Source organism: Microcaecilia unicolor, chromosome 8 (assembly GCF_901765095.1).
Source record: "Microcaecilia unicolor chromosome 8, aMicUni1.1, whole genome shotgun sequence".
Lineage (NCBI taxonomy): Eukaryota > Metazoa > Chordata > Amphibia > Gymnophiona > Siphonopidae > Microcaecilia > Microcaecilia unicolor.
In genome coordinates, this window is record NC_044038.1 from 227,278,763 (window position 1) to 227,303,275 (window position 24,513).

Genomic DNA, 24,513 nt, shown 5'->3' on the forward strand with positions numbered 1-24,513 from the left:
AGGGGCAATTTCCTAATTGCTAGATTTCAACATGTTGGTATTTATGTTGTGGCTGCTGGAACTTCTTTTCCTATAAAAATGCAAAGGATCTTTTTTTGAGAACCTTGTATCTCTAGAACCACTGGTCTCACCTGGCCCATCTTCAAACTTGATGTTTCTTCACTTTTGTTTACCTCCTGCCAAATTTGGTAGCATGATATGTTTTTTGGAGAACTAAAGCGTGGGGTACAAATGTAATAAAAAAATAAACTATTTTGCCCCCAGACAGATAGATGGTTTGTGACCCTTTGTTGTATAATTTCTTTTCAACATTCTGCTTTGTTGTAAAGAATAAAAGTACTTAATAGAGAGGAGGACTTTCATTAAATGTGGCCTTTTTAAAAGCATATTTAAGATAGCAGAATCTTGTGCTGTAGAGTTTTAATCTTTGCTACATATTTTTAAAGCTTTGCCACAGATCCTACTGCAAACCAGATGTTTTGTAATTATACTTGTTAGTTTTAAAACAGGGCCTAGGTACCTTAGGAAGTGAATGGGCTTTGTCGGATTACTGCACCGGCACCTGCTAGTGCGGCTTGATAAAGGAGGCTTAAGTAAAAGATTTGAGTCTACCAGTTTTTGGTAAATTTGAAATAAGTTTGTAACTGAGCCGCCGTAGCCAAAGCTGGATTGAATTTAGTGTACATTAAATTGGAAAAGTGGAAAGAAAGGTGTAAAGGCATCCTAATATTCAAAGTGGCTTTATAGCCCAATAAGAAGGGGAGATCTGGTGAGACCCCCCCACCACCTCTCAGAAAGGATAACCAAGAGCTAGAATGTGTCTAGAAATGCTTGTAAGCTGATTAAAGGGATGTGAACATATGCTGAAAAAAAATCCTAGTTCCATGTTCAATACCAGGCTTGGGGGGCAAATGGTGGCCCCTGGAAACCTCTGCAGTGAACCCTATCATCATTTTTTTTCCTGCTACACTTTGCCTCTGTACCCAAGCTCCTGACAGAAATGGAGAAGTGGATGATGAGACCTACGGGCTTGAAGGACAAGGTATTTCTCAGAATGCATTTGGGAATTCCTGCCTCTTTGAGCTACCCCCAGTGAACAGTTTGAAAGTGAGCTGGTGGGAATTGATATCGCTGACACCCTGCTGGTTAACAGTATCACCTTGAGATTTGTGATCTGCCAGTAAAATGCTTCTGGAAGTTCCATTGTATCAATCAGTGAGGTTAGAGGAATACCGTGCATCAATATTCTATACTGTGGACCATCCTCAACTTTGAAATGATCTACCATTGAGAATAAAGGAATTACAAAACATAAGACTGTTTAAAAAGGAGCTCAGAACAATTTTATTTCAACAGGCATATGTAGAAGTCTGATGTAGCTGTGAAAAGGGAGCATTTATCCTCTGTATGAAGAGGGGATACTTTATTTTGTAGGGGTCATGTAAGCATTTACACGTGCCAAAATAGAGTTGCTGCACAGCTACTGCGTGGCTCTTGCGGTAATTTCATTTTTGGCCCGCATCCGATGTGTCCGAAAAATAATTTTTATTTAGGACATGCGTATCGGACGCGCGCCAGGTGGTATTTGATGCATGTAGGTCATTATCACCTGGTTACCACATGAGTCTTTACTGCTAGGTCAACAGTTGGTGGTAAGGTGTCAGACCCAAAATGGACGCGCGGCAACTTTGATTTTGCTGCACGTCCATTTTCAGCAGTAGCTGTGTGGTAACTCCATTTTGGCACGCGTAGACGCTTACGCGGCTTAGTAAAAAGGGTCCCTACAAAAAAAAAATGGATCGGCGCACGCCCCAAACCCGCGCCCACACAACCGCAAGCCATTTTTCAGTATGCCTTTGTAAAAGGACCCCATACTTTTTATTGTATAATTGTTTTGTATGGTGTACTTTGGATTATTATTTATTACTAGTAAAAAAGGCCCGTTTCTGTAGGCAAGGAAACGGGCCTTAGGCAGGCAATTCCCCCCCCCCCCCCCTCCGTGCTATGGCCCCCTTGAACCCCCCCTTCCGTGACCCTGTCATTCCCCCCCCCTCCGCCGCCGTTCTTGTGCTACCTGTTCTTACAACCGAAGTGTTGTTCTTTCCTTCCCGGTGGTTCTTCACTCATCTTGTCGGGAAGTTCCTCTGCGTGCGTCTGACAGACGCAAGCATGTGTCTGACGTCAGACGCACGGAGTTAAACTTTCTGAGAAGATGATTGAGGAACCCACCCGAAGGGCAGAACAACACTTCGGCTGTCAGCACAGGTAGTGCACAACAGCGGGGGGGGGGGGGGGGGGGGGGGTTGCGGTTTTCGGCGTTCTGGTGGGGGGGATTGACAGGTTCGCGGAAGGGGGTGGGTTTCAAGGGGGCCATAGCGTGGGGGGTGACAGCTGATTCCGAGGCAGTGGGAGGAGTAGGGAAACACTACTCCTCTCCTTGCCTTGGAATCAGCTGTTTTGACGTCAGTGACGTCCGTGCGTGTCTGCCTCACAGACCACCTGCAGCCAGGGAGCCACGGTCCCAAGCATAGAACGTTGGAGGTGAGAATTATTATATAGGATTTGTTACATTTGTATCCCACATTTTCCCACCTTTTTGAAGGCTCAATGTGGCTTACATATTACTGTTAACGGCGTTAGCTGGTTCAGGTCTGAACAAATACAAGGTATGAGTGATTACACGGTGATACAAGGTGATATTAGGAAGGGACAGTACCAAGAAGAGAAAGTGTACTGGAACCATAAGTAGTAACTGGGAGAAAAATAACTATAAAGAGAATATGGCGCATGGCACCTAGAGCGGAGGAGGCCCTGAGTGGATTGGAGTGGACTTGGAAGTCACCCCGGAGAAGGCTGTAAGGATATGCAGATGAGCTGCAAGTCTTCCACAGCACCTGAAAGGCAGCCGGTGGTAGAGCTGAGCACCTCTCAGCCAAGGAAAGGCTTACCAGGGGTTAGGCCGAAGCCAGCATTCCTCCCCCTGAGGGTCACCTGATCTTAGCCAGTGCTGCTCATGTATGTGACAGTTGTAATCCACCTAGAATATTTGTGATTGAGCAGAATATACGTTTTTGAAATAAGCGTATAAATTTGGCAGCTCTTTTTGAGTTCGTATGGCTCCAAAGCGGCCCCAGCTTAAATGTTAGTGTAGGCCACTGTCCTAGTTGGAGTTATTTTCCTTAAAACTTTATAGAGAAGAATTTACAAGGATCTTGGAGGCTGCCTGCTTTATTCCAGCCGGAATCTGTAAGAATCTTTATCTGGAAAGTTCACTGTCAGCTGCTATATCATTGCATAATATTTTCTGAATGGTATCACTGGCTTCAAAATGGATCCTAAAAAGAAGCTAAGGGCAAGAGACTTTGCTACCTTTTACTCGGAGAGTGGAGAGAGAATGGGATATTGAGTAGTGGTGGTCAAAGAAAAAAATTGATCAATAATCTTGTACATTTAATTAGTGATTTTTATTGTAACCATTTGTAACCCGCTCTTTCTCAGCAATTCTAGGTGGCTTGCAAAATAACATACACAATCAAGAATTGGAAAGAGAGAGGGGAATATAAATATTAAAAAATATTGATAAAAAGGAGTGGCCTAGTGGTTAGGGTGGTGGACTTTGGTCCTTGGGAACTGAGGAACTGAGTTTGATTCCCACTTCAGGCACAGGCAGCTCCTTGTGACTCTGGGCAAGTCACTTAACCCTCCATTGCCCCATGTAAGCCGCATTGAGCCTGCCATGAGTGGGAAAGCGTGGGGTACAAATGTAATAAAAATAAAATAGATACTATTGGAGATTCTACATGGAATGTTGCTACTACTGGAGATTCTACATGGAATGTTGCTATTCCACTAGCAACATTCCATGTAGAAGGCTGCGCAGGCTTCTGTTTCTGTGAGTCTGATGTCCTGCACGACGTCCTGCAGGACGTCAGACTCACAGAAGCAGAAGCCTGCGCGGCCACATTGGTGATCTGCAAGGGCAGACTTCTACATGGAATGTTGCTAGTGGAATAGCAACATTCCATGTAGAATCTCAAATAGTAGCAACAGTGGAGGAGTGGCCTAGTGGTTAGGGTGGTGGACTTTGGTCCTGAGGAACTGAGTTTGATTCCCACTTCAAGCATAGGCAGCTCCTTGTGACTCTGGGCAAGTCACTTAACCCTCCATTGCCCCATGTAAGCCGCATTGAGCCTGCCATGAGTGGGAAAGCGCTTTGGTTACAAATGTAACCAAAAAAAAAAAAAAAATGAGAAAGAGCCTAAGAAATAACCCAAAATTAAACTGCAAAATACTTAAAAGATGTAAGTCAAACTTTAGGGAAAATTACAATTAAAGGATTTTGAAGTTGATCATATTTTGATTTCAGAAAGGTTACTTATTGTGTTGCAGAACGGACACTGGGGGGGGGGGGGGGGGGGTAGCCGGCCTGGAGTGGCATTTACAACCCTAAACACAATGACGTGTAACCTGCCTGGAGCATCAGTTCAAATTCTAAACCCCATGATGGGTAAATGGTTAAGTCATTTTGGTATTTTGCCATCATTTACAGTGTTTCCGTTGGTCAGTTTTATAAATTTTTTCCAGAAGTAGTAATTTATAAGGAAAGATGTGATGGATGGACTAACTAACTTCCACAAACTACTGAAGACCCACCTCTTTAACAAGGCATACCACAAAGATCAACAAACGTGAACTCCTCCACATACATCCAGAATTGTCTTATAATATCTGCTCGTTATACTACAATCATGTTTTATCATTATAATGTTACCCAATATCCTTCTGTAATACTAAATGTCTATTTTCCTATATACTTCCACCATTCATGATGTATTGTAAGCCACATTGAGCCTGCAAAGTCTTTTCTGTCCAATTCAATGGAGAGACACTTTTTTTTTCATCTGTGAATCATACTTAACTGCAGGTCAGGTGCCCACCTCCCCTTCCTTTCTGATATTTCTTAATAATGGCAATTTCCTGAATTGTAAACATCTTTCCTAATATAGAGAGAACAGTATTCAGATCTTGTGATCCTGGATGCCATCTTTACAAAGACAGACTCCATCTTATGAACCGAACTTCTTACTATTTTTGCCATTAATTCCTTCATCGTGGCTCTTACGCTGTATTTGAATATCACACAAAATTTTAATAAGGCTCACCAAGCGGTCCTGATTCCGCTGGCGCTCAGTTACAAGGCCATCATCAGATTTTCAGGCCTATTCAGTGCTTTTCAGCAGTTTAGGCTATAGAACTCGGCCCACCACTCTTCCAGTGGGTGGGTCTCAAGCTGGGACACATATTAACAGATACAAATGCAATAAATAAATAAATGGATCCCTCTTCTAATTTCAGGCCTTCAGGCTAACCAGTTCTTTAACTATTAGCAAGGGACAGAGCATTTTCAAAAGAATTTATTGATTTGCAATCAGTAAAGGCCTGTCTATGAGTTAACATGCTTCAAATCATGTTTCAAAAAAAAATGAACTTGAGTTAGTATTCCAGTCTACATATAATGAAGCCACACTAGCGATCCAAAGAGCAAGCCCGTTTTAAAGAATTTCTCTTTTATGTTTAAATCAAATATGCTTATAGCATCTCCTTCTTTGCTACTCTTAAAAGCAGGGCTTTGTATCCGTACCAAAACAACAGAAAGTATTGTTCAGAACTTTTCACACACACCCTCCCACCTTCCCTCTTTCGTCCTCCTTTACCACCCTTTGCAACAGAAATACAACCCATGCTTGTAGTCCAGCCCGTTGGACAGGGAGTTTGTGTTTTTATAGCAAACTGAGGGGGGGGGGGGGTGGATAACGCCTTCCCCTTCCCTCCTGTCTCTACCTTCCCCCTGCCCCAGTCCATGCAGGCTGCCAGATCACTATTTCTTCATTTGAGTGTGACGTATGCTAAGTTTTGGTGTTGCTCTCTTTTCTATGTTGTACGTCCAGGCGAATTTGTTATGTAATTAGAATATAAAGTGATTAGATTTCAGAGCACCATTTGTTTCCATTACAAATATTTTTTGGATATGATGGAAAGAGATGCTGAGATGGGTGGACACAGGCAGTCTTAAGTGTGGGGCTCTGCTGCCATGACCTCAAGACTCTTGTAGCCCTTGACATCTTGAAATCTGGTGCAGTCCAGGTCCACAGTAAATCTTCTCCATCCAGTCTGGGTTGGTGTGAACTCAATAGGGTGTGTCAGGGTACCTCCAGCTTCAACTGTACCTAACCTGAGATTAATGAGAAAAAGTTGTGTGAATAAAGAAAAACCACCCGTTTGTCTTTCCTCCAGTTTAAGTCCATCAAGTTTCTCAAGATGGCGACTGCATTGAACAAGTATCTCCACTGGAACTTAACTCATTTCTAGTTTCTTCAACTGTATAGATTAAAAAAAATTATTAACTAATTACTCTGATCAAAAATGTTTTCTGATCCTAGACTGTACAAAGGAAATGATCAAAATACTACAAAAGATAAGATTATGAATAAGAGCAGGGGAAAAGATGGTTGTTTTATGTGTATTTGTAATATTTTGGTTATTTATAGTGGCGTACCAAGGGGGGGGGGGGCGGTCCGCCACGGGTGCACGCCGCTGGGGGGGTGCCGCGCGCCTGTCGGCTCTTCGTTTTCATGCTCCCTTTCCCCTGGAACAGGTTACTTCCTGTTTCGGGGTAGAGGGAGCATGAAAACAAAGAGCCGGCAGGTGCGCGGCACCCCCCCCCCCAGCGGCGTGCACCTGGGGGGGGGTCTTTCACAAGGGGATCGGGGGGAGTTTTTGCCGGGGGGGGCGGGGCGCATCGGCGATCCGCCCCGGGTGTCAGCCCCCCTAGGAACGCCACTTATTTTTCCAAGTAGCTTCAAAGCAGAAGTTTAGAATGATAGTTAAGAATCATGCACAGTGGTTAAATACAGAAGAGAGTGGGATTCCAGAAGCTATTAACCTTAATAACATTTTACCGTCTTTAGTGTGGGGGGCAAGGGGGGGGGGTTACCTTTTAGGGAAAGAAAATCCTATTCAGATGCAGTTGCAGAATACGTGAATCTGATATGTGTATGAAAACTCCTCTTTTGTTATTTAAAATCATGCTGTTTGTGTCTCCCCCCCCCCCCCCCACCAAAAAACCCCCCACAACAAATTCTCAGAAGATATAGTTTTCCCACCAACCCCATTTTTGACAGCAAAATATCTGCAGATAGCAAGCCAACAGATCAAAAATCACCTAAGCTTTAATATAGAAGCACGTGCCTCTGTGGGAGGAGACTGACCTGTACGTCCTTTCTCCGTGAACAAGACCTTTTCCAGTTACTGTGATCACGCAGTCCTCCAGGGCCTCTGCCAGTGGATTTGTAAAACAAATTCTGGCAGTGATGGGGTGGTACTGAAGAGCTCGTTCTACTATCTGTGGGGGGGAAAAAAAACGTTATTGAGAGCATAAATTGCACTCTTCTGTCGCTTCATTCATTTCTGCCATCAAGGATGCTTAGTCATTTCCCTGGGTCTTATTTATTTGTTTATTAGGATTTATTTACTGCCTTTTTGAAGGAATGCACGCATGCCAGTGTACAGTAAGAATAAATCAAGCATAAGCAATAAACTATTACAGCAATAAAAATATTCTAGTAACAATACAACGTATGGCACAATATACTATTTACAATGTCAACACAATACGTAATAAAACATGTTAACAGACAGCATAGGGTATAAGCAAAGATGGAACATATAGATAGGTAAGAGAGTACGAGGAGTTAGAAAATAAGGTGACTAATTTAAAGAAAGTTGCACAGGAGGTCAGAGAGGTGATTAAATATGATCTCAGCTAGGGTAGGAGTGGAGAAACATGTCCTGCTGCGGTATGTGCAGCCTGTGTCAGTCCTTGTGTGTGAGAGAGAGAGAGAGAGAGAGAGAGAGAGAGAGAGAGAGAGACTAACAGCTTAGTTACTTCTTCCATTAAAGCAGTGGCGTAGCCACAGGTGGGCTTGGGTGGGCCAGGGCCCACCCGTTTATGGCTCAGGCCCACCCAACAGTAGCACATGGTTAGTGGTGACTGGTGGGAATCCCAAGCTCCGCCAGCTGAAGATTTCCCCTGATGGTAACAAAAACGCTACTCTCCACGACACCGGCACCTGCGCATACTCAGTTTTCAGTGCATTCCTGCTGCCAAGGTGGAAAGAAGTGTTTTCCCACGAGCTGAGATTTTGGGGGGTGGGGGGAGAACACTTGGTGCCCACCCAATTTTTGCCTAGGCCCACCCAAACTCTGTTGTCTGGCTATGCCCCTGCATTAAAGGCCTGGTTGTCTTCTTGCCTGTCTTCTCCCATCACACTTTCCTTCCCTGATTACAGCACGGACAGTCCCTTTACTGTTATAGGGTAGGGTCTCTCAAAAGGAGCTGATCTTTAGACAGACAGACTTTGGAACTGTTAAGTAGCGCAGGAGGTCATTTACAAAGCGTCGGTAAGCCCAACGTCAGCTTACCAAACACGCACCATTTCTGAGGGAAAAAAAAAAAGAAAACTCCTGGAAATGGCTTGTGTGGCAGTAACCCGATGATAATTGGGCATCTCCACCCGCTGCCCAGTTACTGCTGGGTTACCGCGGGAGCCCTTATCGCCACCTCAATGGGTGGCAGGGTTCCCCACCACATGGCCACAGCACCACTGATGCAGGCATTTTTCCGAAACGTGGTGCCGTGTCAAGTCCAATTTTCGTATTGAATAAAGACCCTATTTCTTCATTATGTCTTGTTGGATTTATGGAAGTCCTGTTGATCAAGCTACTTCTTTTGCTTCTGTACTGAAGGAAGCTAAAACATTTGGACTGCTTTCACAGTGGGGCTGAGGAATGATTTGGACTGGAGGGGTAGCATAATGGTTAAAGCAGCAGGCTGAGAGCCAGGAAACCTGGGTTCAATTCCCACTGTGGCTCTTTGTGAGCATGGATAAAAGTCACTTAACCCTCTATTGCCCCAGGTACAAAAAATTAAATTGTGAACCCCCTACTACTACTACTACTACTATTTAACATTTCTAGAGCGCTACCAGGGTTACGCAGCGCTGTACAAAAAACAAAGAAGGACAGTCCCTGCTCAAAGGAGTTTACAATCTAATGGAGAGAGAAAGTACCTGCATATTGTAAATGTAAACCACTTTGCTTGTACCAAAGAAAAGTAGTATATCATCCATTACCCTTGCTATTGGTGTAGAGGGTTTTGCACATCACTTATTTCTTAGTGTGGCATTTGTGCTGCCAGAGTTAACCCTTTTCTTTACTGCCATAATGGTAGCTTCTTCCAAGATTACTAGAGGATCATCTTTCCTCAGCACTAGTCATTTACAGCAATTAAAAGAAAACTTTTCAAATAATACAAATCGGAGAAAATTTTCTTCACTCAACGTGTAATTAAACTCTGGAATTTGTTGCCAGGGAATGTGGTAAAGGCAGTTAGCTTAGCAGGGTTTAAAAAAAAAGGTTTGGCTGGCTTCCTAAAGAAAAAGTTCATAGACCATTATTAAATTGACTTTGTGAAAATCCACTGCTTATTTCTGGGATAAGCAGCATAATATGTATTGAACTTTTTTTTGAGAACTTGCCAGGTATTTGTGACCTGGGTTGGCCACTGTTGGAAACAGGATGCTGGGCTTGATGGACCCTTTGGTCTGTCCCAGTGTGGCAATACTTATGTACTTATGTAAAGGATCTTCTTAATCCTGTATGCCTCACTGGCAACTTTAATCAGGAGGTAATGTATGAGTGTGTGTGTAGAGGGGGGGGGGGGGAGGGGACCTGCCCTGCCCTGCCCTGCTCTGCTCATACATTCTTAGAGAGAGAGAGGGGAACTTGGCCAAAGAACATTCTTTCTGACCTGAATACTTAGAGTGGGTTTGCAGAGCCTCATGTCCTGCTCTGTGAAAATGGCGAGACCCGTTTCTTTCTCCAGCAGCACTGCAGTCACTCTCAGCACGTCTGTTTCTGTCAGTACTTTCTCATACTGTGAGTAAAGTAGCCTTGTGGTGATGATTCGCTCTAGAAATGCAACACAGTTAAAATATTTTCCAAATTTACTAAAGATTTAGTTCCAGAGACTTCATCTTTTGAAAAACCATGAGCATATTTGATCCTATTCATAGTCTTTAGTGGATATTGTTGGGCCATATCTGAGCAGACTGGAACTGTGCCTGAATGGGAAAGTGGCCAAATCACTTCAGAATAAAAAAAAAATACAAATGTTCCTTTGTCAGGGTTTGAACTGCAGTTGCCCCTGTGCTGAGGAATTCCAAACTTCCCCCTTTCTACTTACATAGTAATATAGTAGATGACAGCAGAAAAAGATCTGCACGGTCCATCCAGTCTGCCCAACAAGATAACTCATATGTGCTACTTTTTGTGTATACCCTACTTTGATTTGTACCTGTGCTCTTCAGGGCACAGACTGTATAAGTCTGCCCAGCACTAGCCCCGCCTCTCAACCACCAGCCCCGCCTCCCACCACCGGCTCTGGCACAGACCGTATAAGTCTGCCTAGCAGTATCCCCGCCTCCCAACCACCAGCCCCTCCTCCCAACCACCGGCTCTGGCACAGACCGTATAAGTCTGCCCAGCACTATCCCCGCCTCCCAACCACTGGCTCTGGCATAGACCGTATAAGTCTGCCCAGCACTATCCACGCCTCCCAACCACCAGCCCCACCTCCCATCAGGTGATAATGTTTTAATGGTTTACTAGGTGATGCGTTAGCAAGGTTTTTTTGTAGACCTAAATTTGTGCTTAGGTATAATATACCTAGAGTAGGACTTTTCACAATTTATTTAGATTTGCTCACACCTTTATTTTTCAGTAGTAGCTCAATCTGTCCTGGTGCCCTTTGCAGGCAGATGGGTTTTCAGAATATGCAGAATGCATAAATTCATGAGATAAATTTTGCAGTGCATGCAGATTAATCTCGTGTATTTATTGTAGGTATCTCAACTCAGTCCTTGGGACACACCCAAGGACTGAGATAAAAAACAAAACAAACAGAGAGGGTATACAGCATACATACTACTACTTAACATTTCTAAAGCGCTACTAGGGTTACGCAGCACTGTACAATTTAACATAGAGGGACAGTCCCTGCTCAAAGAGCTTACAATCTAAAAGTAGAAAGTATACAAACAAAAAAAAGCAACACTGGGCCTTCAAGGCTGGGACAACAGGAGTATTTTATTGAAAAACTAGTAAGAAAGGCCCGTTTCTGAAACAAATGAAACGGGCGCTAGTAAGGTTTTCCTGCTGTCACCTCTCATGTCGCTGTGGTCCTCCGGGGTTCTACTGCAGGGGCAGTGACGTGAGAGGAGTAGAGGATGCAGAGCTGACAGGCGATGGCTGCCTGCGGTGCCCCGCTTCCTTTTTAACACAGCTGACGGACGGAGGGAGGGAGGGGGGAGCGGTGGCGATCTGTGGTGGAGGCTTGAGTACTGGTGCAGTGACGTTGGGGGGGGTGGGGGGTGGTAGCGGTGCCAACATGGGGGAGGGGATGTAGGGCTGAGCGATGCGATTCGCTGAGGGTCATAGCCACGCCCTTGACGTCATCACGTTGTGACACGAGGGCGGGGCAGACACTCATGGGGAAAAATTCTGATCTATGCCACCTCGGAAGTTGAAGCTTCATTAGAACGTTGGGGTTGCGAATTATGTGCGGAAGGGGCGTGGCTGAGGGCGGGTCTATGAGTGACAGTGAGTGGTGCATGAGTGACAGTGAGTGGTGCTGACAGCCTAGCCTACCAACAGTGCAGGGCTTCAGTGTTGCCCTGCCACAGAGTGAGCTTCAGAATGTTTGAGGTGAGAATTATTTATATAGATGACCCGACATGGGCCGTGTTTCGGCGTTAAGTAATGCGATTCTGCCCTTTGCAAATTGTTTTTATCAAAGGAAGGGCTAACACAGGAGTTTACCGTGGCTGTCCTTCTCGACAGGATCGCTTGGCTCAGAAGTTTTTTCCAATTCATTCTCAGAGGCATTGGACATTTATACATCTTGTATAACTTACAACCATACTCTGTCCCCTGAGGCAGGCGTTACTTAACACCGAAACATGGCCCGTGTCGGGTCATTTTTCAGTAAAATACTCCTGTTGTCCCAGCCTTAGAGGCCCAGTGTTGCTTTTTTTCTGTTTGTGATTTTCAGGATATCCACAAGCAAGCATATGCATGAGAGATTTGCACTCGATGGAAGCAGTACATGTGAATATCCTGAAAACCCGATTGGCTGGATGTGCCACAAGGACTGGGTTGAGAACCACTGCTCTAGTCTCTTGGACAAGTTTGGGAAGCTTTGAGCTAGGATGTCAAAGCTAATATGGAGGACAGTGGCCCTGTGCTTGTAAGCTTCCATGTGTCATTCAAAGTTTTTGGTGTGGTCTCACTTAATCCCTGCCCATATTTTCTTCTGTTGATGCCACTAGAATTCCAGAGTATGTAGGGTGGTGAAGAGAAGAAAGGAATGAGAGGGCCACAAGAGTTGGGGGTAGGAGCAGGAAGGTGTCAATTTGAGGTTTTATAATTTTTATTTTTTTTTTTTTGGGGGGGGGGGGGATGTGTTCCTACTTGATACTGGCATCAACAATCTGTAAGGGTGGCAAATAGTGAAACCTGTCAATGTATATATAAATATAGGGCCTGATATTTAAAGCGATTTAGCTGACTGGTTAAACCACTTAGTCAGGGCTAGTTGCTATTCAGCGGCCTTTAAAGGGAAATGGGACTTGATATACCACCTTTCTGTGGTATTTTGCAACTACATTCAAAGCGGTTTACATATATTCAGGTACTTATTTTGTAGCAGGGGCAATGGAGGATTAAGTGACTTGCCCAGAGTCACAAGGAGCTGCAGTGGAAATGGAACTCAGTTCCCCAGGATCAAAGTCCACTGCACTAACCACTAGGCTACTCCTCCACTAGCAATATTCCATGTAGAAGCCTGTCCTTGCAGATCAGCAATGCGGCCGCGCAGGCTTCTGTTTCTGTGAGTCTGACAGAAAGTATCTCTTATCTGTCGAAGGCACATTGAAAAAGGCATATATCAACCGTTTGTCTACAAGGAAATACATGCAAATAAGATCTCCTATGCCAGGTCATCCTGTTTGCTGAACAGTAAAGGTTTTTGGTCTCCTCAATCTTCCTTGTGAAATTATAAACAAGCTTAATAATAGTTTTCTTTGGAGGGAAGAGGAACACGATTCTGTTAAATGCCCTGATAAACCTATTATGCAGCAATAAAAAGTCATTTGATCCAGCCCCAGGGCAGCGTTACCAGTGAAATATCAAATCAGTCGGTACAGTTCTAGTTATGTCTAATAATAATTTAAAAAAAAAGGCACAAGACTAGCTGTGCATCAAGCCATCGATCTCCCTTATGGACGGACAGGGTACCCCTTTGCTTCAAAGCAGGAGAATCTATAGACTTGCCAAACATGTATATTTAGCAAGATTATGCATTCAATCTTCAATTGTTCTAGAAGGTATTTGTGGAATAGAGTCCCACTGTTTCCCCTCCATCATTTGCTCAAATGCTGTTATAATATATATATTTTTTTGTTACATTTGTACCCCGCACTTTCCCACTCATGGCAGGCTCAATGCGGCTTACATGGGGCAATGGAGGGTTAAGTGACTTGCCCAGAGTCCCACTAGCAACATTCCATGTAGAAGTCGGCCCTTGCAGATCACCAATGTGGCCCGCGCAGGCTTCTGCTTGCAGGACGTCAGACTCACAGAAACAGAAGCCTGCGCAGCCTTCTACATGGACTATTGGAATAGCAAAATTCCATGTAGAATCTCCAATAGTAGCAACATTCCATGTAGAATCTCCAATAGTATCTATTTTATTTTTGTTACATTTGTACCCTGCGCTTTCCCACTCATGGCAGGCTCAATGCAGCTTACATGGGGCAATGGAGGGTTAAGTGACTTGCCCAGAGTCACAAGGAGCTGCCTGTGCCTGAAGTGGGAATCAAACTCAGTTCCTCAGTTCCCCAGGATCAAAGTCCACTGCACTAACCACTAAGCTACTCCTCCACTCCAGCATAGGGGTCCTTTTACTAAGCTGTGGTAAAAGGGGCTAGCATCAGTGCATGTTTTTGCCAAGCGCTGAGGCCCCCTTTTACAGCATGTAAAAAGCTGGCCATTTTGGGGGGAAAAGAAATGACTGTGTGGTAAGTGAACCACTTACTGCATGGCCATTTCAGTGGGGAGCCCTGCAGTGGCGTACCAAGGGGGGGGGGGCGGTCCGCCCTGAGTGCACGCCGCTGGGGGGGTACCATGCGCCGGTCAGCTTTGTTCGTTTCCTGTTCCGGGGCAGAGGGAGCATGGAAACGAACGACGCTGACCGGCGCGCGGCACCCCCCCCCCCAGCAGCGTGCACCCAGGGGTGAGGGGTTTTTTTTTTGCCGGGGTGGGGGGGGGGTCCTTTTGCCGGGGGGGGGGGTCGCGCTGCACCGGGGGGGGGGGGCGCTGCACCCGGGGGGGGGGGGCGCATCGGCAATCCGCCCCGGGTGTCAGCGCCCCTAGGAACGCCACTGGAGCCCTGACTGCCACCCATTGAGATGGCGGCTAGGGCTCCCACACTAACCCGGTGGTAACCGCTGCCCAGTTACTGCAGGTTAAAGTTCTGACGCTACAGAAATCTAAAAAAAATTACTGTAGCGCTGGAAATGGCACACGCTGGAGATGGGAAACTACCGCCAGGCTTCTGCAGTAGCCCGGCGGTAGTTCCAGATTGGCTGTTTCTGCATGCCAACCCTTAAGTTAAAGGACCCAGAAGTGCCGTTAAATATTGCAGTTAGCACAGAAACACAAAGCTGGCTGTGTTGGGGGCATTTTGGGGAGGTGGAGTCAGCACTTGGATGTCTAAGTGCTGATATTTACTCCTTAATTATCCAATTTTCATGTGGTAACCCATGGCCGCTTAAGTGATGAACATTGACTTAAGGAGCTATGTGTTAGCCAGCTTAAAAATAACATAGTTAAAGCCAAAGCCTGCACAGGGCCTGACTTTGAATATCCGGGAATAACACCGTTGGTAGTGAGCAAAACGCTCACTGCCAATGACTGACCACTCTCTATCTCAGTTGATAACACCCTCATCGTCCCCGTCTCATCTGGCCGCAACCTTGGAGTCATCTTCGACTCCTCCCTCTACTTCTCTGCGCATATCCAGCAGATAGCCAAGACCTGTCGCTTCTTCCTCTATAACATTATCAAAATTCGCCCTTTCCTCTCTGAGCACACCACCCGAACTCTCATCCACTCTCTCATTACCTCTCGCCTTGAGTACTGCAACCTACTCCTCACCGGCCTCCCACTTAGCCATCTACCCCCCCCTTCAGTCCGTTCAGAACTCTGATGTACGTCTTATCTTCCGCCTGGACCGATACACTCATATCACCCCTCTCCTCAAGTCACTTCACTGGCTTCCGATCAGGTACCGCATACAGTTCAAGCTTCTCCTACTAACCTACAAATGCACTCGATCTGCAGCCCCTCCTTACCTCTCTACCCTCATCTCCCCTTACGTTCCTACCCGTAACCTCCGCTCTCAAGACAAATCCCTCCTCTCAGTACCCTTCTCCACCACCGCCAACTCCAGGCTCTGCCCTTTCTGCCTCGCCTCACCCCATGCCTGGAATAAACTCCCTGAGCCCATATGCCAGGCCCTCTCCCTGCCCATCTTCAAATCCTTACTCAAAGCCCACCTCTTCAATGTCGCCTTCGGCACCTAACCACTATACCTCTCTTCAGGAAATCTAGACTGCCCCAACTTGACATTTCGTCCTTTAGATTGTAAGCTCATTGAGCAGGGACTGTCCTTCTTTGTTAAACTGTACAGCGCTGCATAACCCTAGTAGCGCTCTAGAAATGTTAAGTAGTAGTAGTAGTACTGTCCCCCAAAGTGTTGACTCAGCCTTTACCTTCATTGGCTTGAAGAAAAAAACAGCATTCCTCCTTCCAAAGCTGACCCTGGGAGATCCCATTGCACTGCAAAATCTGAACTCCAGCTGTTAGATGCAGCTCCCTCCCTTCTTCTGTCCTATTCGATACCATAACAGAAATCTTGGTGTCTTGTCCCAATGAAAGTGAACTGGGAGACTGGATAGAGAGGAGAAGTGGAGCAACTGGCTGAGCCGAAAATTGTGGAATATTGGGCGTGGTCTCCTCCCCGTGAGCCTGGCAGTGCTCATTTATCTTTCCCAAAGCTTTTAGCAGGACTTTTCTTTCTTGAATGGAGCCTGTAAGGAAAGAAAAGACAACGAACATGCCTGCTTTATTACTGCTCTGGTCCAATACCGAATGGTATAGTGTTAGATTTATCGCTACAAAAAAGTATGGTTTTCGGTATAAACAAAATATGCAAATTGATTGGGCTGATGTGTGCAGATCTATGTGATGAACATTTAGTATTGATAAGAAAAGCAGGGAGGCGGGGCTAGTGGTTGGGAGGTGGGGCTAGTGCTGGGCAGACTTGTACGGTCTGTGCCCTGAAAAAGGCAGGTACAAATCAAGGTAAGGTATACACATATGAGTTTATCTTGTTGGGCAGACTGGATGGACCGTGCAGGTCTTTTTCTGCCATCACCTACTATGTTATGTTACTATGTTACTTGTAGTTATCTATCTTGAACTATGCCATGGAGCAATTGGAAAATAAAGATATCATGGTTTCCTTAATTTCCATGAAAATGAAAAATGGTGATATAAATCTAACCAGTATATATATAAATAGAAAGTGTGAATGCACCTGAACACTTTTCTGGTTTCTCCGTAAAAATAGCGACTGGGGGGGGGGGGAACCCAGCTCCTTGCTTTTAACCACATCCTAGGAGTAAGAGTGGATATTTCTAGAAGAGGGCTGCAGTTCTGTTAGAGGGAAGGGATGTGGGGTTTGGAGGTAACTTACACCTGCACACACACAACTGATAAGTGTGAACGTACTGCTGTTTGAAATCTACTCCAGGGGGTTTGTGTGTTCATTTACACCTGTGTTTTAGAATGCGTTGAATTTCTGGTCTGTTTTATATAAATATAACCATATTTTGAAAAGCATGCATGTTAAATGCAGACAATGGTGTAGCTAAGGTTGGCTCAGGCCCACCCTGCTGCAGCGCCACACTGCTCTCTTCCCTCCTGTTCTCCATGCTGTCCCCAGCATCTGTTCTGCGGTTTCTGAACCCCTTCCCTTCCCGGTGTTGGTACAGGCGTCCTCGGGGCATGCAGTGATCCATTCTTGCTCCTTGCGCCGGCCCCGCAGGCTTCCATCTGCCGCGTTTCGCCAGACAGGAGACAGGCAATGTCATCAGTGAGGGCGGGACATGGCAGATGAAAGCCTGCAGGGCCAACGCAAGCGAGAATGAATTGTTGCAGGCACCGAGGACACCTGTACCGACATCGGAGAGGGACGGAGTTCAGAGACAGGAGCACAGATACTGGGATGCAGCAGAGGAGAGGGAGAAGATGTAGGGTACGTGAAAAAAAAACCTCATATGTTCTTAAAAAATATTTCTGGGAAGATATTTGTGGTGTGTGGTTGGGATAGGAGGCAACGGGCACGTGGAAGGACCTATCTAATTTTCCTCTGGGCCAATCGAAAATACCAAGTGTGGCTACGCCTCTGCAGACCACTCCCCCTTCCTGCCCTTGCTGAATCTGGCTACAGTTCTATGTGTACAGGCTGTATGCTCCTAATTTCATGTGCTTATTGGGTGTGTAATTAAACTCTGGAATTCATTGCTAGAGAATGTGGTAAAGGTGGTTAGCTTAGTGGAGTTTAAAAAAGGTTTGGACGGCTTCCTAAAAAAAAAAGTCCATAGACCATTATTAAATGGACTTGGGGAGAATCCACTGCTTATTTCTGGGATAAGCACCATAAAATGTATTGAACTTTTTTGGGATCTTGCCAGGTATTTGTGACCTGGATTGGCCACTGTTGGAAACAGGATGCTGGGCTTGATGGACCTTTCCCAGTATGGCAATACTTATGTACTTATGCAGTTACTTCTTCATGCAGAACACTGCTTTGCCTTCAGAATACTTTGGAAACATGCCTTTTTTTAATAGTTTCCATGGGCATCATTTTCAACTAGATGGGTATGTAATATGTTACAATATATCTGGTTTTATTTTTTCAAAAAAAGGGCTGATATTAATTTGTGAAGTAGCCCTTTGGAAAATTATTTCTACATGGTGTCTGGGGAAAAAAAAGGGACCCCTGACATTTCTCCAAATAACCCAAAAGCATCCTACTGCAGCAGAAACTTCTGCCTGAAATTTGAGACATTTCTGAGTACTGTATTTTTCAACAGGATGGACTCCAGCGCCTCGGCCTGTCAAAACAGTTGAGCTCTTAATTAACGAAACCCTAGAATTCATTCAGCCAACAGCCAGTGGTGTCAAAGACTTTGTGAATGTGTCAAGGTTGAGGGAAGACACTTTGAACACAAATTATGACCTAACTAAGAGAAATTATGAATTAACTAAGAGAGAAATGCATACTAAATGTTTGATCAATTGTTCAGTATTATATAAGGGGTCCTGTTTTTTTCTGGACACCGTGTGTTTATTTAAACTTTGGCCACCTGATATTTAGCGTTATTTAACTGGCCAGCTATGTGGTTTCAGCAGGTTTATTTATTTATTTGCTACATTTATATCCCACATTTTCCCACCTATTTGCAGGCTCAATGTGGCTTACAATATAATACAACAACAATCACATTAATGGGATAAGGAAATCAGAATATAGATAACAAATAAGGTGCATGAGAATATCATGGCAATCATATTAACGGAATAATAATGTCAGCCTTATTGCAGTTAAGGTGCATAAGAAAATTATGTATATTGAGAAGTGGGTAGGTTATTTTAATGATTCATAATACAATGATTCATAAAATCATATACGGAGAATCCCCTAGCTACATGAATGACCTGATCGACCTCCCAATCAGAAACAGATCAATGTTCTCACGTACTTACCTCACTTTGCACCTTCCCAACTGCAAAGGAATTAAATATAAATCCTCCTATGCATCCAGTTTCTCATTTTTGGACAGCCAACTTTGGAATGCTCTACCAAGATCCATCCGAACAAATAACGAATATCTACCCTTCAGAAAAATGTTGAAGGCACATCTCTTCAAGCAAGCTTACCCTAATGACCCAACCTAACCTTATGAGCCCACCCACACAACTCCTGCTCCGAAGATGATTATACCTTACACCCTGTCTCCTAACTCCTTATTCTCCTCCTCTAGTCTTCTTGTCTCCATCTTCCCTACACCTCACCCCTCCCAATCTCTTTCCTTTTGCCTATCATGCCTTGTTTACCTTTCCATGTTCAATTCACCTATTCTTATAACCTTACTATTACTATCCATCTCATTTTCGAAAGAGATCCCCGGCCATCTGACACAAATCGGGAGATGGCCAGCGATCTCCTGAACCCGGCCAAATCGGTATAATGGAAAGCTGATTTTGGCCGGCGCCAACTGCTTTCCATCGCAGAGCTGGCAAAACTTAAAGGTGGCATGTCGGTAGGGTAGTGAAGGCAGGACGGGGGCGGGACAGGGGCGTGCTCACGAGATGGCCGGCTTCGCACAATAATGGGAAAAAAAAGCCAGGCTTGACGAGCATTTCGCCGGCTTTACTTGGTCCCTTTTTTTTCATGACCAAGCTTCACAAAGGAGCCCCAACTGACCAAATGACCACCGGAGGGAATCAGGGATAACCTCTCCTTACTCCCCCAGTGGTCACCAACCCTCTCCCACCCAAAAAAAAACAACAACAACCTTCTTTGCCAGCCTCTATGCCAGCCTGAAATGTCATACCCAGGTCCCTGACAGCAGTATGCAAGTCCCTGGAGCAGTTTTTTGTGGGTGCAGTGCACTTCAGGCAGGTGGACCCAGTCCCATCCCCCCCCCCCACCTGTTACACTTGTGGTAAATGGGAGCCCTCCAACCCCTCCCCAAAACCCACTGTACCCACATGTAAGTGCCCCCCTTCACCCATAAGGGCTATGGTGTAGAGTTGTGGGGAGTGGGTTTTTTTTTCTTTGGGGGGGGGGGCTCAGCACACAAGGTAAGGGAGCTATTTACCTGGGAGCTATTGTTATTTTTTTTTAAATTTTTAGAAGTGCCTCCTAGGGTGTCCGGTTGGTGTCCTGGCATGTGAGGGGGACCAGTGCACTACAAATGCTGGCTCCTCCCATTACCAAATGCCTTGCATTTCGCCGGGTTTGAGATGGCCGGGCCCGGTTTCCATTATGGCTGAAAAACGACGCTGGCCATCTCCTCTACACCCAGCGATCGATTTAGCCGGCCCAAACCGTATTTAGAAAATATGGTTAGCTCCGCCCCCTTGCGGCGCCACCGTTCGATTATGCCCCTCTACGTCTATTACAGTTTGTAATATTCTGCTTCTAATACTTTGTAAAACTATTTACTATGTAAGCCGCATTGAACCTGCTGTGTTTGGGAAAGCGCGGGGTACAAATGTAATAAATAAATGAAGACATAAATATTGAGTTTGATCCTTTTTTAAATTGAGTGGGTGTGAGCAGTGCACCTAACTAGCAGCAGATTCGGACCCGCTACTGTGCAATCAACTGTATCGAGAATCCTGGAAAGCGAGTGATGCTCTGCTACCTTCTGGGTACTTGTAGTGCTGAGTGATGTCCTCACATCTATCACTGCCGATGCCTTTGGTGCTGATGTTGTTGCCGGTGTATTTGGTGCTGCTCGTTGCTTGTTCAAGCTGACCATCAGATTGGCGAATCCAGACCACGCAGCCCGCATTCACCTCGGTGAAGAGGACAGCAACGTCATAGTTCAGGTCTACTTCTCCTTCTTTGATGGCTCGAACTGGGGCAGGCCCACAGGGGGACGCTCCTTGGCGAGACATATGCAAAAGAACATTTAAAAAAAATGTTTTTATTAAGGTTTTCAATAATACCACAAACAAAAGAGAGAAAGGAAAAAAAACAACAACAACTTATACAAAAGAATGCTATCCAGGAAGCTGAGATCAAACATTAGGCAATACAATTAGACAGCTGTCGTCAGAAAGAGGTCGAGAGTTTTCCATTTCTGAGAACCATAACGAGACCCAGGGATAGCAGGCACTGAAAGCTGCTCATATTTCTTGTACAATAAAACCCAATTCCACCAAAGAATGACATTGACTGGAGAGAGTTGTCTTTCCAATGCGATATTATTAACTTCAACGCAATAGAGACCAAGAAGTCAAAAAGCAGTTTATCTCTCTCTGCAAATAGAAATGGGGTGCAAATTGACTTCCAGATGACATGCTTTGGTAGAAAAGAGTCCTGAAACCCCCAAATCCCTTGCAACTTATCCCAAACATCTGCCCAGAACAATACCGGATTTGGACATTCTAGCAAAAGGTGCATAAGAGTTCCTGTGTTTTGCTTACAGGACCAACATAAATCGAAGACCATTCTGAGAAGTTTCTACTCCTGGACTGCTTTATGTTAGTGAAAATGCGCTGAATATATAATAATAATAAAAAGCAGGCAGAGTATTAGCATATGGAGGTTAATTTGATAACATCATTTTCACTCATATGTGGTCCCATCTGCCCGTAAATAGCCTGTTACAAAATTCCAACTGGTGTAAAAGTAGGCATGATGGCATGTACTTTGCTGGTAGGCGTGTACAGGGGCGATGCACGGGCAGAGTTCACATGTAGATGATAAATTATTCTAAGTTATGTGCATACTTAATATAAGGGCCCTTTTACTAAGCATGTCCAACATGCACAAAATTGGAACTACTGCCCGGCTACCACATGCCCCGGGTGGTAATTTAAATTTTGACGCATGCCCGAAACACGTGGTAGAAAATATTTTCTATTTTCTACTACGTGGCGCTTACCCGGCGGTAATCGGCAGTTTACGCACGCTGGTAACTTACCGACCGGTTAGCACGTGAGTCCTTACTGCTAAGTCGATGGGTGGCAGTAAGGTCGCAGGCCAAAAACGGACGGGCGCTGGTTTTAATTTTGCCACATGTCCATTTTTGGCCACACACAAAAAAGCCTTTTTTTCCAGGCATGCTGAAAAATGGACCTGTGTGTGCATCCAAAACATGTGCCTACACCAGGGCAGACCACTTTTAGGTGCACCTTAGTAAAAGAGCATCCTCTGCAAAAACAAAAACAAAATTAAAAGCCAGTGCTCCGTCTGTCCCGTGTTGTTTCTTTTGTAAACAGGAACGGTATATCAAGTTTTAGTAATCGATAAACGATAGAAGGCGCTTGTAACAAGTAGCCTTTCACACACCTCATGTTGGATGGTCGTATAGCCGCCGAGAGGGGGGGTGCAGGGGGGACAAAATTCCCCGGGCCCGGCGCCGCAGTTCCACCCGACCTCCGTCGTCGACCGTCTGCCACCGGGCCGGGCCCCCTGTATTAAAATCACAGCGCCTCTCACCTCCGTGTGAAAACGCTGCAGGCAGCAGGACAGCTGATCGCCTTCCTTCGGGCCTCCTTCCCTCCCAGTGTCCCGCCCTCGTCTTGAAGTAACTTCCGCGAGAGCGGGACACAAGGAGGGAAGGAGGGCCGAAGGGAAGTGATCTGCTGCCCTTCTGCCTGCAGCGCTTTCACATGGAGGTGAGAGGCGCTTTGATTTCAATGCAGGGGGCCCGGCCCTGTGGTGGACGGAGGGGGGGGGTCGAGGGAGGGGGAGCGGCAGCAACCTCGGGGGGAGTGGAGGGGGGAGCGGCGGCGACCTCGGGAGGGGGTGGAGGGGGGAGCAGCAGTGGTGGCGACCGCAGGGGTGGCAGGGGCGGGGGCGGGTCCCCGGGGGCAGCCTTGCCCCAGGCCCGGCCCAGTCTCTCGGTGGCCCTGGATGGTCGTTACTGTTAGGTTTAATAAAAAACAAGTTGAAATAAAAAAAATAAATAAGTGCTCTGTATCTGAGGTAAAATCTCAAAGCTTTACACCCAAAGAGAAGCATTTTTAACTCTGCATTCTTTGATTTGCACCTGTCCTTATCCTACGAACATAAGAATCGCCATACTGGATCAGACCAAAGGTCCATCCGTCTCAGTATCCTGTTTCTAACAGTGGCCAATCCAGGTCACAAGTATCTGGTAGAAGTCCCCCAAATTAGCGAGACTACTCAGTAATATTACTGTAACGACTGTGTGGCATTAGTGGGACGGGAGGTATCACATGTGAGAAATGAGAAAGTATTACCTTCACTCTTCTTCTGTGGCATTGCATCTAGCACCTGCCACCCATCATATCCTGTGGGGAGATCCCCTCGTGCCATCCAGCACTCATTCCAGACACGGAAATTCCTGTAGGAATTAAGGAAATGGAATTCCAGTTATACACATTATGAGCCTGATGTGCTAAAGGGACTTCCCCATTTTCCATGACATATGTTCAAGTTAAGGACCCTCATGTGATAATGTTGTAGAGGGGGCCTAAAAGCTTGGGGGTGGGGTGGGGTGGAGTCACTTCATAAGATCGAGGAACAGAGGGGCCCCTTCTTCCTTGGGCGTCTCTGCACTGCAGGCGTTGCTAGGCAGAATTCATTTCTCAGGGCTCTAAGTTTGTTTTTATGAACCCATCATTCAATTTTATCTAAGTCTCTGAGTCAAGCACCAAGGAAATGCAAGCTGAGGGGTCAGGAGAGGATGTCCTACGGTCAGTGCATAAAGTCCCTATATGGATGCAGAATCTGCATGGGAAGTTATTAACACTGGGTCCTCATATTGAGAGTCGAAAGAAGCCATGAGGCAAGTGGAAACGGCTGCCGTTATCACTCTGCTCTCTCCGATGAGCAGTGGCATGTTTCCTGATACAAGTATCTTTGGTTCTAGAGACCGTAATAAGTTTGAGATAGCAGAGAAAGTGGGCTAGAATGAATAAATAATAGAAGTCAGTTATTCTCCTTGAGATCCAGTTTCCTGAAGAATTGTGTATGGTTTGATTTGATTTGATTTAATTATTTGATACACCGCATTACACCATAACGCATTTGCTTGAGGTTTGTCAGACCTCCAGTGTTTGTTTTTTTCTCTCTTTTAAAATTAGCATTCTCACCAGATACCGGCGTTATAATCCCCATTGATCTTCATCCCATTCTCATTGTAGTATTCATCCACAGTCAGTTTTCGGCCTATGTCATGTGCTGAGGTAAAGTTTGTGACAACTCTGGTGGGAATTCCCAGACACCTCAACACTGTGGGGTAAAACAGAGAAGATGGTGAGCTGTTGTCAGCACTGAGCACGCCTCCTAACTCTGTTTATTGGTGTAAACTCACAGACAAAACTGTGCCCCTGTGTGCTAGGCAATTGTGCAAAACTGTGCACACGCACCGTTCTTTCTAAGCTAAGTGGGAGTTTTCCAACTGCATTGCTACCAGTAGGGGGTGGTGTTTCAATATAGTGTTTTCAATTGCTAGGGGCAGTCAGGATCTCTGGAGTCTTGCAGAGCTTGTCTGTTGCTCG

At 45.5% G+C, this 24,513-nt stretch overlaps 1 protein-coding gene across 1 annotated transcript in view; it reads right to left on the minus strand.

Moving 5' to 3' along the window:
* Positions 1-5,399: 5,399 nt before the first annotated feature.
* The window catches only part of LOC115475592 (erythrocyte membrane protein band 4.2-like), a 39,525-nt gene continuing 20,411 nt past the window's right edge, over positions 5,400-24,513 (minus strand). The window contains 7 exon segments of the mRNA XM_030211443.1: positions 5,400-6,232; positions 7,269-7,402; positions 9,869-10,029; positions 15,951-16,268; positions 20,679-20,921; positions 23,251-23,354; positions 24,106-24,244. Of these exon segments, the coding sequence (XP_030067303.1) occupies positions 6,070-6,232; positions 7,269-7,402; positions 9,869-10,029; positions 15,951-16,268; positions 20,679-20,921; positions 23,251-23,354; positions 24,106-24,244 (1,262 nt within the window). The 3' untranslated portion in view covers positions 5,400-6,069.